Source organism: Pyxicephalus adspersus, chromosome 2 (genome assembly GCF_032062135.1).
Source record: "Pyxicephalus adspersus chromosome 2, UCB_Pads_2.0, whole genome shotgun sequence".
Taxonomy (NCBI): Eukaryota; Metazoa; Chordata; class Amphibia; order Anura; family Pyxicephalidae; genus Pyxicephalus; species Pyxicephalus adspersus.
In genome coordinates this window covers 105,811,850-105,828,120 of record NC_092859.1, presented here as the reverse complement: position 1 = coordinate 105,828,120, position 16,271 = coordinate 105,811,850, and the positions used below count along the sequence as shown (strand labels likewise).

Below are 16,271 nucleotides of genomic sequence, written 5' to 3'. Positions count from 1 at the left end.
TTTGTACAACAATCGGTGTAGATTTGAATGTACAGCGCTGCGTAATATGTTGGCGCTTTATAAATCCTGTTTAATAATAATAATTATTAGGATGGACACAGACACAGCTCTCATGCTGTACCAGTGGAATTATTTCACAAGGTGGGCATGCAGCAGAGCCAGCTCATAGGACACCTGGCAGGTTTGATGAGTTTCTCCTCACCTCACCACAAACTTCAGCCCCCATGACACCCAGGCTTCTCCCTCATGCTCAGGAGCAGACACAGATGGGGGAGAGCGGCCCAGCAGCCCCCCTTATTGAAGGGGATTCCTCCCAAGCATGCTCCCAGTCACAGCATGTGATTTGGGGGTCCTGGAGGGCAATGTGGTGCTGATAAATGAGAGGAATAGGTGTACAGCGGGCTGGTTGTGGTGACAACACACAGCAGGGTGTCCTGACACTTGGGGCCATGGCTCCTCCCTGTGGTCCCTCGGGGTGGGCGTGGCCAGCTGTCAGCAGTGATTGCGCTCACACGGTGCATATAACTTTCCAGCAGCGGCGGCAGCGTGTGATGAGTGCGGAGCCTCCCATCACTCCTCCCTTGTAACTTACCCACCTCATCCGCCCTCCCCTTCCCTGCCATCGGGGGAATAAATCAGAAAAGGAAACGGAGACAAGGAGACTGGGAGCCGACACATCTCTGCCTAAAGTCCCCCGATGGCAGCTCCCCATCACATCTGCCTGCCACACTGACCCAGCCTGTGCTCACTCTTCCATCCCATCATTACACCCTGGATAGGAGATCTGCCTGTTAGATTGTGAAGATGGCTGCTTCCTGGTTCCTAGTCTGTAGTCTGACACTTTTGCAATCCATGCTGATCTGCCCTTCTTCTGAAGAATACTTTCCTACTGCAGCAACGTAAGTAGCGCTCATGTCTGTGTCTAGCGATTACGCCTGGCCGGTAGTGCCTGCCTTAGGGGATTACTTCCCAGTCCATGGGAATCTGCACCACAGCAAACTCAGGGTCCCAACTCTAAATATAACTAAGCTGGGAGTAAAGTTTCATGTCATTTCTTTATATGGGAAGGTCGTGTTATAGAAGTGTGCAATAAGCAGAGCCATTAGGTCATCCTCCTGCTCCTCCAGTGCACTTAGCAGGGCGCATGCTGCTCCTTTCTCATGCTCATGACAGTTGTTGCTTCTTGGAGAAAAGAATACAAGAATTCTGTGTCATACATTTATGATGGAAAAGGCAGCTGGCATGTGTCCTAGCAAGTGATGGGGGGGATGATTTTTTTTTTTTAATATAAGTTTGATTGCCAGTTTAAAAAGAAAAATCTCAATGCCCATGCAAGTTTATTTATTGTCATTAGGGAGTAAGCAGGAAGCAGGCAGACAAAGCCCAAATCTTGGATGTGCTCTTCTGTGCCTTGACTCAGGGCAGGATGGGAGAGACTTTCCATGCTTGCCAGTAGTACATTTGTCCAATTAGTGGAGCTTGTGTGCTGTTATAAATGGATCCTGTTCCCAGGATTTATTCCATTATGTATCCGACCAAGAATAATTGGCAGCATACAACAGCATATACTTAGCTAGGGAGCAGAGAATGATACAAGACTGATTTGTGTGTGTATTAAACATTTACTATTCTTCTACATCACATAGATAGTGAGATGTGTTTTGTAGCAGTGACATGTGGAGGGAAATACATTTCAAACCAGGCACCAGGCTTTGTCTCCTCACCTGTGTTTGTTTTTCAGCCACCTTTTGTTTTCACAATAAATTCAAATTTTCCCCCTTTTTTAAAAATATTTGCTGTTTCTATTATATGTGTGCATGTTGATTTACAGCATATGGGGAAAGAAAAAATCTCAGGAGTGTCCTTAGACGTCTCACTGTTATTCCCCACCTCACATGTCAAGAACACATTAAAATTTCATTCACTGTTGTGAAAAGTATTTACTATATTCCTTGGGGAGTGTGTCACTACATCTAGCCAATGTGCCTTTATTTAGTCCAAGACACAAAGCTGCCACCGAAAATCTCTGGTGGCAAATATTAAAATGATGTGTGCATAGAAAAAAGGGAAAGTAAAAAAAAATCTCAACATATCATAATATAATTGCCTATTATTTTTATATGAAGAAAATAATTCAGTATGATATGGTATAGATTGTATTAAATATATTTGTTGCTAAAATTGTTTCATTTCATTTTTTTGTATTTATTTTTATTTTATTATATTTTTTATTTTTGTAATTTTCTAATCAATATTTTTGTATTATTTTTCCTTTGTTTTTATTTTATATTTTTTGTTTTTATATATCTATATTCAAACATGTGTAGTGTGTAGGTACAGGTGATTGTTTTCCAATATAAATATATATATATATATATATATATATATATATATATTGAATATATAATGAATATATATATTCATTATGTGATTATTAGTGAGTGAATCTTTTGTTAATTTTTCCTACTATTTATAAAAATAAATATAATAATTTTTACGCTGAAATAATAGGTATTATAAAGCACCATTTTTCTTCCCTGTGCACATATAAAAAAAAATAGAATATGTTTCAGCACACTGGTCACTTGCTGTCTTAGTTTGTAGATGGAGGGAACAGGTGGTGCTTTGCACATATTCCTTTCAACTTAAGCTGGTGTGTCATCTGCTATTATGTGTCAAATCATTAATGATCTTGGCCCATGTATATATGTAATTCTAACCAGTGCTGGCTGCTACAAATGAATTTATTAAAGGGGCAGATTAACATTGGAGTAGAGGGGGACAATAAACACATCTGTCATTTATTCCTATTATAGAAGGTATTTATAATAAAAAAGCATGCAATGTAGACACAATAAATGCATTAAAACCTTCGTACAGGTGCGACTGTAATACCTTCTTTGGTCTATGAATACAGCCTGTACATATTTACCGGGAGAGGTGTGCTTTCTTTATCTAGTAACTAGGAAGGCAGTAGCCTAAAATAAAATAAAATGTTAAGTTAATGATTTAGAGCAACAGGAAACCAGGTGCATGGACGAAATGCTTTGTATTGACATGAGGATTTAGTACCCATCTCCATCCTACTTTCACTAATTGCATTCCCAAAGAGAAATTCTGCCCGATACTGGTTTAATGTAATATCGTTCTTTATTGTTTTTGGGCTGCATGTGCACTATTTCTTCTGAAGTTGTATTTTATTCCTAAGCGACGTAATATCTAGACAACATTGTAGATCATTTATAGTTTGCGATAAAGTGGATAATTCAAGAAATTAGAAATGTGTTTTTCAGCACGGGAAAATTCACCTGATGGATGTTGAATGAAAAGGTTACAGTGCATATTACAAAAAATACTTACAATTGATCTGGTTGAAAAAAAATAGAATTTTGGAAACATAGGCTGGTAATTTACTTGTTTACCTATTCAAGGTACAATATTTGTATTAAAATGGCAGGGCTGGGGGGTACTGTGTATATCTCCTCTTTTAAATGTAGGTAGCAATAATATACCTTTTAGAATATTTATATGTATGTGTAAGTGATCCCTTTATACGCTTTATACAGTTATATGTGCTATCTGAAATGATTAAAATATATAATATATATATATAATATATATATTTATTTATTTAAATAGTTTCCTGTGAAAATTATCATACCATGTAACACTCCATTGAATACCTATGGTTATAGGTCTTTGGCCCAGTTTCATAATTTTCATACATTTTTATTGTTTTAAATTATAGAAATATTTTTGTAGGTCTTAGTACATACATATATGTATCCATGCATATGTATTTAATTTTTTATATGTGTTTGTATGTATGTATATATATATATATATATATATACACATACACATAAAAATAAAATATTTATGTTATATATGATTCATGTATGTTTTGGGTATGTTTATTCTATACACATATATCAATATATCAATAAATATTATTAGGGATTTATATATATATATATATATATATATATATATATATCTATATATATATTCACAGATATGGAGGAGTTTACTTGTTGAGTGTGAAGCTTTAATATTCTTTATTTTGATGTGACAGGTTGATGCTGATATTTGTAATCAGTTGTGAACCCAAATAGGATTTCTATACAATGGAATTTTCAGCCCGTTTCTTACACATAGCTGGTGTTAGCAATGTAAGTCAAATTAAATGGATGTACAGATATATCTAAAGTAAGAACAATTGGCCCTTCACAAAAGCAGCTCAGTGCTACCCAGAATAATCTGATTAGCCGATCTGTCTAATTTGCATGTAGATCCCTGAGGGCAGACAGTGAGCATGTGTTACATTAGACAGTTATACATCACCACACACTACGAAATCAATCACAGGGCTCATCCTGAAATGTACTGCTCTAAAACACATACTCTGGGTTCTGATGCCCATTTCTGTGAATTTACTGAAGCAGGGCCATTCTGATGCTAATCCGCTTCCTTTTCTGTGTTACATGACAGTTTGGTAAAATATGAATTTTAATTACATGTATACCTAGTTGGTTGCCTTGGCCTTTCCATTCTTCATTTATTTCAGCATTGCTGTCTGGAGACTGACTTTCGCCTGCAGTCATTTCACTACTAGGTGTGATTTATTTATACAAATTAAGCACCACATAGATGTAATGCTTATAGATGGGCATATAACCAATTATTGTTTGGTTTATTTCACACCCTCTAATCATTCAAGTTCTACTGGAACATTTTAATTAAGGACTTTAAGTGCATCCCAGAGATCAGATATTTATATCAAACCATGTTTTATTCGCAAATTCATAAATGTACCATGTCTGGGACAACTAAGTTGGATAGGACGTTGATGTCTTTTACTATAAAAAAAACTCAGGCATTGTGCAATTTATATAAAATAATTTTATATTTATATTTTATATAAAATGCAATTTTATATTTATATAAAAGCAGTGAGATTCTGTATGTCTATTATATAGGATTGTAAAGTATAAACAATAAAGGCACTTTTTGAACTGACCATTATATAGGTTTGTACTGCTTGTTCTAAAAAAAAAGCTGTTGTTTAATGGTTCCAGATTTCTGTTCAACAAGCGTTGTATTATTCTGTGAAAAACTTTGTTGAAGGTGTGCTGATGTGTTGGTAGACATTTCTATTTCATCCTATGCATTAATATTGTACTACTAAAGTCAGAGCTGGATACAAAATCTTTACCATTCATTATTTAGTATATATACAGGGTCCTCTCCTCCTCTTGTCTCACTGTCTGTGTCCTTCTGTCATTTGCAATCCCTATTTATTGCACAGCGCTACGTAATATGTTGGCACTATAAAAGTACTGTATATATATATATATATATATATATATATAATTATATGTATATATATAATTATATGTATAGGAAACAATATAACTTTGTAGTCACGACTGATTCTGGCTTAGATTTAATATAAGGCTAACTGTGTCATTTCTCTGGACTTTACGGAGAAATAAATGGTATTATTCTGTGTTTGTGGCTATTCTTTTCCCAAGCTGTATAGGGGTCATCAATTTTGAACAACAGCTGAAGTCTATTGAAGTATCAATAGATGGGGTGGACCTAACAATCCATAAACTGGTGTTGCATTGTGAACTGTTCTATGTACGGTAATAATCATCATCAAAACAGTAATAAATTGAACTTGAATGTCTTATTATAAATAACCCATTAGGACAACTTGATGTAAATATGTTATTAGCTATATATACAGTGTTGAGGTCTAGGTGGTGCTTGTGATCAGTGCCCTGACCAATTTAACAGTGCCAGCCACAGACAGTTCTGTAAGGAAGAAACGCTTGACAAGTATTCATTTTTTTTCTATGCTCATAGACTGAATAGAGATAGCTGGTTAATGATAATCCTAAAACTAACATGTCATTGTCATTTCAATTTAGACTCAATAACTACAGAACGGGTATATAATAATCATTTGACGAATAACTCCAGATATTAAGATCATTATCACAGCTAGGTATTCATTTTTACATTACATCTATTATAAATACAGTTTGGGTAAGTACACAATTTGGGTTTATATTAGATATCTATAAGTCCTTGTACAGCATGACTCAGACTGGGAGAGAAGGAGGCAGCAGAGGAAGACAGAAAGGCTTTGCTGTGTACATGTGTGTTCACATGCCTACAGGTGGGGGAGAATTTTTTTTCATGTTGGAGCTTACACAGGGTTAATGATATTACCCCCTGCTTTTACATGATAGTGTAAAGACCTGTTGATTGGCTGCTCGGGCACTATGGGGGAGTTACATTAGCAGGGGTTTTTTAAGCTGGATATGACAGAAGGGCGATCAAGCATGGTAAAGGTATCTAGGGGTCAAGGGTGGGATGCTGGCTTAAACTTGTCCTAAACTTTTTTCTTGATGTGCTGATATTGCTTTGGGCTTGCATTGATGTCATTAGCTTGACAGATTGATACACATGTGGCATCATTCAGAATTCCTTGACAGGTGCATTTGGCCTCCTTCTGACCTGCTTCTAGTGGATTTTGCATTCCCTAGGATGTATATGGGAATGCAAAAGCTCACTTCTGTACTTAATTTTGACCTTACTCCCAATGCAAAGTTGCACAATAACCTGTTGATCCTGCCAGTGAAGTCCACCTAATGCTGCTTCCTGTGATGGTGTTAAGTCGAAGCCTCATGTAGGCTGTGTCTGCTTGTGTTACAGTTTCAAAAGCCTATAGCTCGTTAATCAGCATCTTGCCGCACCTTGCCACACCCAGCCACTCCCACTGCTTTCTTGATTGGTAGTCCTGCCTGTTGCTGTAACCCTCCCACTGGGAGCTGCAGTGTCTGGGAGGAAATACGTGTGAGACCAAAATGAAGGAGGATTTGTTTTAGTCATGGATAATAAAGGAAGGTTATTATGTTTGTGCACTACATGGTTCCTGGATTTGGCTCTTTAGACAGTCAGTCTGTCTTTTCATCAAATATCACACACAAGTCTGTAGTTTACAATTCACTTTTCCCTTTTATTGTTGGTTTTCAGGTTGTTCTACCAGGCCCTTGTTTATCTCAGGTTTTCTCTTTTATTTATGTGTTCCAGATGTTCCTCTTTTTCAAGGCCTTTGTTAAATAACGTTTTATTACCGGTGTTAAATTTTGCATTAAGTAAGCAATTCTTTACATTTTGTTTTGACAATGCAAAATTGATTACTGTGAACACACAAGATATTTAACAAAGAACTTCGCTAAGCACGGTTTACATCTGAGATGATAACATAACCTAACCCCAGGGCAATTTTAAGAAAAATTAAAACCCTTTCTATGAAATGAAAAAACAGTTACTATTTTTGGATTACTCTGCCTTGAGCAGTCATACCCACATGAAAGAATAAAAAAGTATCCATTCTTGTTCATTAGCATGGTGTGACTGCAATGGTAGGGGCACGCCGAATCCCAGCACCACAAATTATTATGGGTGTCTGCATCCGAAAATGAACTCATTTGCATATTAGTATCCATTCTATCTTCAATAACAGAGATGGCATTTTTTTATTTGTTGTATTTAAAGACCTAATTTACATTCCATTAAAAGCGTAGAATATGTCTCATTGAGACTTCAATTTGGGTGTAAATGGCAATAATTTTGTCTGGTTTACTAGACAGACTATGGTTCCTGCTGACATTAGTGGACCTAGCATTAGACATTTTCTCATGTTAAGTGCATGCATGCTAAGTAATGTGGAAGTGTAAGATTTACTAGGATTTATTACCTCTTAGAGATCAGTGTTCCCCTTGACAATTCCTTTCAGTAGGTTGGAGCCATCTTTGCTTAGGCTGTATCCAGGGTCAGCATCTGCTTCATGGTCTGAGATGCTAACTCATAGATGACACAATCAATCATATAAATCTTGCTGCCTGTGCGGTCCTTTGTTGTGTTTACAGATGCAGCATCCTCCTGCCTAAAGCGAACTGATGTCCTAATCTCTGCCTAGGCAAAGTCTGTTCTGCTACGGACAGTTGTCGTGCTCTGTTGGTCACTCTTCTCCATCCTCATTCTAAAGGTTTTGCTTGTGGTTATCTTACTTGGTACTGCTTCACCGTAGTGTCTTATTGTATCTTTGTTGATCTGGTATTGCGTTTTCTGAATCATACATTATTTCTCCCTTTTTTCTCTCCTTGCTACATATATACTTATGTTGATTTCTGTCCATTATTAGCATTGTTGATCATTAAGTATAAGGACATCAAAACAATTCTATCCCCTTTTACTCTGCAGGGATCAGAAATACACATTGGCTGGAGTTGGGCTTTAGTTTGCTGTCAGTACAAATGTTATTACTGTTCACGCAGACAATAAGATGGAATACATATGGATTACTTAAGTGTGCATTAGTAAAGTGGGCTAGAATGTAAAATGAAGGGGTATTATTACATGAGGTTGAAAGAATATGTGCAGTCATTTTGCACTCCCAAACATGATACATATGTACAATTCCATAGCTATGCTTTCTCTGCAACCATTATAAGTGAGTACAACATAGGTTATGTCATTTTTATTTCTTTAGGAATTATGTGTATCGCTCTGTACTATACATATGAGTTGCCATCTGCGATTGTGTACTTTGTGGCAGATCACTAGATCAAACTATCCAACCAATGTTCCTATTACTGTAGTTAGTACCACTATTAGAAGTAACTAGAAATGCTGCATTTTCATCAAAATTATAGTCTTATGTAATTACTGTAAAATTTAAATTTCATATGGATAGTTGGCTACAGTATTTTCCTCATTAATTTTTTATCAATATTATTATATTTTTGTATTTCTCCGATGTTTAAATTGACAATGAAGCAAAAAACATGTGACAAGTAGTATCAGAACATTTGGGGCTGGGATTGAAGACGTCTAAGGTCCAAACAACTGTATTAAATGTTGTTGTATGGTGTGTTTTATAACATACTACAATAATCTATCTAACTTTCTATCTAGCTTTCAAAGCATTCAGTTTTTTTTCCATGCTGTGATAGCCATTGGTCACTACAGCACTCCAATCATCATAATTAATTTGAGTATGGTGATCAATAGGAACATAATAACTAATTGGTCATTGCCAGGTTGCTCTGCAAGCGGGTTTGGGTGGTTCCTTGTGATACATCCAGGTAGGGGCCCATAGGTTTGCTCCTTTGGGGACAGTTCCCGACTGTCCCCAAACAAAGCATCAAACAAGAAATCATCAAACAAGAACTAATTCTTTGGGTGAAATGTTTAGGCAGGCAGAGCTTGAAAAAGATGTTGAACACAGTCATGATATCAACAGATATACAAATCAGGAAGCAGATCGGGGAAGTAATAACGAAAGCAGTTATTAGCACAGTAGTCACAGATAGGACTGAGGTTCCAACAGTCCACATAGTGCGTTAGTAGTCTACAGGGGAGAATAATCCTTTATACACCTTCCCCGGGGATCTGACTGGGAACCAGTGAGGAAAGGTTGCAAGTTCACAAAAAAAAAGAGAAGTGGATGCAGCTTAGCACGTGATAAGAAAAGACCAAGGAGAGATAAAGGCCGCAGCATGGTGACAGTAGACACAAATAACCATGTCACAAGATCAAATACTATCTGGTGCTTATTTGATATAGTATATATCCAGTGTTATCTGTGATCACAGGATAATTCACTTCATAAAAGGCTTCATTTTCAATAAGCAAAAATAAATATTTATTCAGTGAACATCCTTATCATTTCCTTTTAAACATTTTCCAGTGTGTATTCTTACTTCCATCTGCACTATATACAGGCTTTGAAGGTTTATAATATATTGATTTTATGCTGGTAACCACTGTTTTGTAAGGATCACTCACCATGGATACAACTTTTTCCAAGTGTCTATCTTGTACCTGCCAAAATAAAATGTAACAGAATTGTAGGAAAGTAATTACAATCTTCCTTCTAAAGCATCAAGATCTGAAATAATTTTGGTGTTCCCTGAATAAGAGCAAATGGACTAAGCATTATGTGTTTACATGACTATGGGTGTCAGTAGCACCAGTATATGACACCAGTATATGACACCCTAGTTTACACAGATCTCAGAAGCTTTAGACTAGTTATTCATGTAGTTTATGTGTAGCCGAGCCTTGATTATGTAGTCTGACTTTGTAATGAAGTATATTCTTATAGTTAAATCATATGTTGAACCAAATAGATGTAAAACCAATGACTTATTTCCTTCATAATGGCTGCATACCCTGTAGGTCCATTGTTATGTGAATATTTTTCACATCATTTCATGTACAGTATATACACACTTTCCATATACTTGATTACTGTATGCAGATTTCCTGAAGAATCCTGAGAAGGTTGGTCGGTTCATTCAGCTTGCTACTAATTGGATTAAAGCATTGACAGCAAGACAGGAGATGTAAAGAAAATGTACATTCTGCTATTAATCCCAAGCGGCTGGATAATTCCCTGAGAAATGTGAGCAGTACATGTATTTATGAAAAGGGTTAAATTATGTCTTAGGGGCAGGAGGTACATTTGTAATGTTTTCTTTTTTTTACAAATGTGATAATGATGATAACATAATTTTCTAGCTTTTGCATTTTTTTAGTTAATATGGGCTAGTGAGGTATATGTTACATGTGAGTCAATAGCTGGTAGGGAAGGTGGGAAAAGATATTCAGCTCCAGCAACCAGGGGAACAGATTATTGTTTGTATATTGGAGTACACCAGTAGTCACCACTCTGGAGCATTGAGATGATACCCCAATACAAGATATGCATGTCCGAAATTTTCACATTTGACTCAAAATCAGTTCATTCATGTGACAAGAAATGCCTCTGGTTTCTTTGACTACAAGAACTATAAAAAAAGATTTACAGGTTTGAAAAAAAAATCAAGCAGTTTATCTGTTGCTGAAAAACGTTTCAGAGAGTAGTTCAGTCTCCATCCATGGAACAACCATGTTATCTATGATTTCAGTTGTATGTGCTTTAATCATAAGCCTGTTTTTGTAATGTGTTTTGTGTTTAATCTTCTTTTTTTTTTTTTTTTGCATTAGTATATACTGACCATATATACTGCACCAAGTATGAGTATTTCTGTACATATTGATAGGATAACCTTTAATTATTAAACCATGATTATAGATGTTTAATTAAAGCAGAACCCCAACCAAAAACCTAAAAACTTAAAAAATAAAAGATAAAAAAATCACCTTTTTTAAATAAAATGGGCAGACTGGTTGGATCAAGGGCTGGCACACCTTTTTCAGCACTAGGTCCCGGGCTTGAATCCCAGCCGGGATGTTCCCTGGAAAAGTTTGTGCTTGTGTCCCATATGAACACAGGATGCACTCTTGTGAGTTCCTCTGAGCCCACACTGTCCTGGACCTACCCAGCCTGTGAATGTGAAATCAACCCAGTGATGGGAGTATCTCTTTGCTTTCCCGCTCAGTCTACACTGAACTGATTGGCTCCATTTGTTGCTCCATCCTCCTGCACCCCAACTTTGCTGAACAGGACCTGCAATAAGCCTGACACCAAATCAAACTTAGGTACTTACACTGCCTGATGTGGTAATGATTTTGGGGCTGCACTAATTGTGTCTTTTATGTTTTTGTAGAATTCAGCTCAAACAAAAATCTACATGTATAAACTGGAGAGTCAGCAAAACCTTTATATATGCTGCTCAACAAAATGAACTAAAAGATGTGACTCATTCTGGCAGAGCTGATATTAAGAGTTGGTGTGAATGACTAAAAATAGCCTGTTGACAGTGTTCTGTATGCTATCACATAGAATAAATGCAAACCTATAAAAGAAAAAAATATTCTTTTGAATTATTTTTTATCAATATTAAAAAGTCAGAGGTCATACACTAGAATCCTCACTTTTATCTATGTCATACAGAATATATCTTCGCCCCATTGTGCTCTTATATCACACCGTAGAATTGCCAGCCGGCCTAGCTGATTAACTCTAGTGCATCCCTCTCACTTACAGCTCTTAAGGGTTTCTTTAGTGAGTCATAACTGTGCATAATTTACAGTGCATATATCTGCACTGTCCTGAAACAAGAGGTTGAATAATGTGTTTACTTCAAGTCTTTTCTATAGCACTGACACAATCTACAGCCCTCTAGAGTATGTAGAACAGTTCATGTCAGTCCCTGCCCCCTCCTCTACCCAAGGAATTTACAGTCTAATGTGCCTACCATATTCATGCAGATATACACAGTAAGGCTAATTAGGATGAAAGCCAATTAATCAATCAGTATTTTTATGGAATGTGGGAGGAAAGTGGAGCACCCAAAGGAAACCCATTGAAATACTTAGAGAGCATACAGACTTGGAAGGAAGTAACAATCCCCTTGTTACTCTGTTTTTTCCTGGATAAATCCTGAAAAAAATGTGAACATTGAAGAAACGTTTTAAAAACCTACCACTGTTCATTTATGTCATACATTATTCCCAATCCATGCTTTCCTACTGTATCATAAAATTGCTTAGGCTAACAACAGAATGAATACAGTGTGCCAGAGCTGTACCATCCAGCACTTTATCTGAGGATATTTTGCTTCTGTAAATTGTACAGAACCCTTAAGTGTGTGCACAGTGGTGTCACTGAACCATGCTATACACCTGGCATGCAAACTCAAGTACAATTATGGGCCAGATTAAAAGAAAAATATCTTCTGGGGCGCCACATTATTTCTGAGGTTTTTCTGAGGCTATATTCATACAAAGAATATAGCACTTTAGTACTTAACAGTACAACACTGCAGGAGGATTGGGTGCACTCAACCTCCACCATTGTCATCAAGTAGCTCAGAATGCCCAACTGGTACAAAATACTATAAAAGACCTTAAGTGTGTTTTAAGTTTTTTTCTGCTCCCCAACACCTATTAGGACTGCTTTGTGGCTCCTGCCTAAAGCTTGCCGTCCTATTATTTGTACTACTCTTTCCTACTCTCTTTCTGTATGAGATAAGCTACAAAGGATTCTCCCCCATATTCCTATATCCCCTCTTTTGGGTAATCCTGAGTTTGGCCCTGGCTGTAACCAGACATTATTTGAGAATTCGAGAATTGGGAAATTATTTGGGACTGCTTCTTCTTGTTTGCTGCTCTAATTCAGGATCATTACCTTCTTAAAAGCAAACTATTTAGATATCTATTGTTTACCAAAATTAAAATTTACCCTTCATATAGGTCCTCTGAAACTATTTGAAATACCTGTAAGTCACCTAAGCTCTCAAAAGTTCATTTTTACTATAATTTATTAATCATTTTTGCAGTCCAATAGCAATCTCTCTTATATGGCTCAATTGGAGCAGGGCATCCAGGTATGGAATATACAAGACTAGCTAAGTGTAACATATAGGCTGTCTAAGCTCACTCCACTCAGCTCCTAAATAGGCTAATTATAAAACTATTTAGAAGTGGTATATGGACCTTATAGGGGGGCATATAAGGGCTGTGTTCAATGTATAGTGGCCATGTCCACAGGTATGCAGGTTTTGAATCTGAATTTACAACATAGCTTGCCACAAAAGCTAAATTTGCCAAGGTCCCAGAGAGTGCTATATTTCTCCAAATTTACCTACTCTTACCAGAACACCTTATACACCTCATCTCCTACATGTAATTTCAAATCTTGTTCACTAAGCATTGTTAATCATCCAAAATTGTTCTAGAAATGTGAAATATGAATTCATTTGTATTGTGACCAATGATAAACTCCCCCGTGTGGTTACACTTGAGACCTTTTTCAAAACCTAAGATCCATGGATTACCTACTAGTCCTGAAATATTAGCAGCCTGGCGGAGATACTCTGCCTTTCTCCTTGCTTCTGTCTTTTTTTTTTGCTATTCTTTTTTTTTCTTTTTATTATCTTGAGTCCTGACTGTACTCGACAAGTCTGTATGGTTACGTGGTATAATCCTCCTCATTTTCTGTATTAAAAAACATTCAACTCCACTGTGAAAGAAGTCTATTAAAAGTTCCTACACCTACACCCACCTTCATTTCTTGGACAGTATAAATTATTTTTACTAGCAGTTCACAAACAATCTTGTATCTTTGATTAAGAACACTTCAAGGGTAATCTTACCTTAAAAAAAACATGGTGGTTGTTATTGTTATTCTAAAATTGTTACCTGCATGTAGAGAAAGACTTTTGACATTACTCTGCCTTTCATCCTTTTTACTAGAATGTAGAGGTCTGTGGCATTCTCCCCTACAGGTGTGGGGTTATACTCCGGTAGTACTGAATAGGTCTAAGCTGGATGGTTAACCTCCCGAAACCTTATTATTAGAACACCGGTCACTTTGGAGACGGACTCAATAAAGCATAGCTCCACCTATTGCTATTGTTGGGTTTTAGTGGTAATTGTCATACATATACCAGATTTTTGCTTCTGTTCTGATATAATTACATATGTTGCTTTAACTCTTGTTATTTTCTGATTTTGTGTGATGACCTGAATTTTCACTAACATGTTCAGAAGCTCCTGCATTTTTAATTTGTAATTGATGTGCACCTCCTTTCCTGAGCAGCTTTAATGTAATATTACTGTGTATTAAAAATTTGACTGCTCCACAAAAAAAAAAACTGCAATTAATTGGTTGACACAGGGTAGGTCTCTGCAGCATGTAAGATCTCTGCACATGCATCACCATTGTGTCCCTTGCTGTTTTAATAGGCTTGCCTGTCAGTCTTAGAGCATTGTTTATCAACACTCACTTCCCATGACAACCCTCCCCCATAAGTCAGGCGAAGACTGACACGGCTAATTTGAATATTACAAGCTCTCCAATTCTAGCTACATACCACCAAAAAGATAATTATGCTTAGTAACACAAATAAATTGTTTTTTCATTATCTGTTTTATCTTTGAGAGATCACAACAGCAACATTTGGTCAAATATCTCTGTAACTTTTTTCAGTTAACATAGATTCTCTTTGATGATTTTATTTTTCCCTATGGCTGGGATATTGTGATTTGCTTCCTAGTACATCTATTAAACATATGCATATGTCTGATGAAAACAACAATAAAGCAATATTTGATATGACCAAGTAATAGCATAGGTCACATCTGTGTTTAAATGTATGACACACTTCTGGGTGGTCTCCTGGGAGTTGCTCTTATTTGCCACACGGAGATTAAATGAAATCCCAGTGGACGAAGATATCATTGGCAGGCTTCACTGTGTAACTGAACACAGTTTAATGTGTGATAATAAAATACATTGCAAGAGGAAGAAAATCAAAGAGGAAACCATCCATGGTACTTACCACAAGTCATTTATTCATCTTTAAGTATTATGATCTTACACCATTGTGTTTGCTATTTCCTTAAGCTGATAAAGCCACAGACAAATGATACAACATGCAGAAAATTCATTATATTTGCAATGCTATATTAAAAAATAAGATATGATCTTAGATATATTCGAAATGCACAGTTGGCTTGTCAGTTAAACAGCTCTGTGCATAGTGACAGCTGTTGAAATTAGCAGAGCTAGCATATTAGAGCATATTTACACCGTTGTACTGAGCCAGTGCAATCCACAATGCATGGTTATATGTGTTGGGGTGATACATGGCACCCCATTGCACCTTTTTAGCAAAGCAAAGTGCCAAAATCCTAAATAAAAAGCATGTCTGATTTTTGGTGCAAAAAAAAAAAATTCATGCTGCCTTAATGCCAAAAGGTGATGCATGCAATGGATTACTAGCATATATGCACTAATGTAGCACAGTAGTATAAATGAGCCCTTAGACTTAGCTATACAAGAATACCCAGTTCTAACTCCAGCTTTGCAGTTTAATAATAATACTCGAATCTTGCCTTAACAACTAATGATTTGCAGTTTTGCATGTTGCATATGTGATGAACATGTAGGATACAGGTGTACATAAATATTTTTGATTATCTTAGCTCACTTCTGATTGAAAACAATAAAATCCCTTTAGTAATATCTGGGGATAGCCAGAGGTGCCATGTAATGTAGGCTAGGAGATGCGAAACAGCAGTTACCATGCCATGTTAATTCATGAGACATGTAATTAATTTTTTCAAACCTTAGAACCTAGCTTCGGCATGCCACTCGCTCCCTCCAGTCATTGTTATTAAAAATTTTAATTTTTTAAAATTTTAATTAATTAGCTTACAAAAAGAAATATATCCTAGGCAAGCCATGTAATAGCCAGTATCTAGAAAACACAATAAAAATAAAAAGCAGTGATGCCACT

At 36.4% G+C, this 16,271-nt stretch overlaps 1 protein-coding gene across 1 annotated transcript in view; it reads left to right on the top strand.

Moving 5' to 3' along the window:
• Nucleotides 1–530: 530 nt before the first annotated feature.
• The window catches only part of LOC140324134 (voltage-dependent calcium channel subunit alpha-2/delta-1-like), a gene marked incomplete in the record, with an annotated part of 94,587 nt that continues 78,846 nt past the window's right edge, over nt 531–16,271 (top strand). The window contains 1 exon segment of the mRNA XM_072401743.1: nt 531–899. Coding sequence (XP_072257844.1) covers nt 805–899 — 95 coding nt within the window.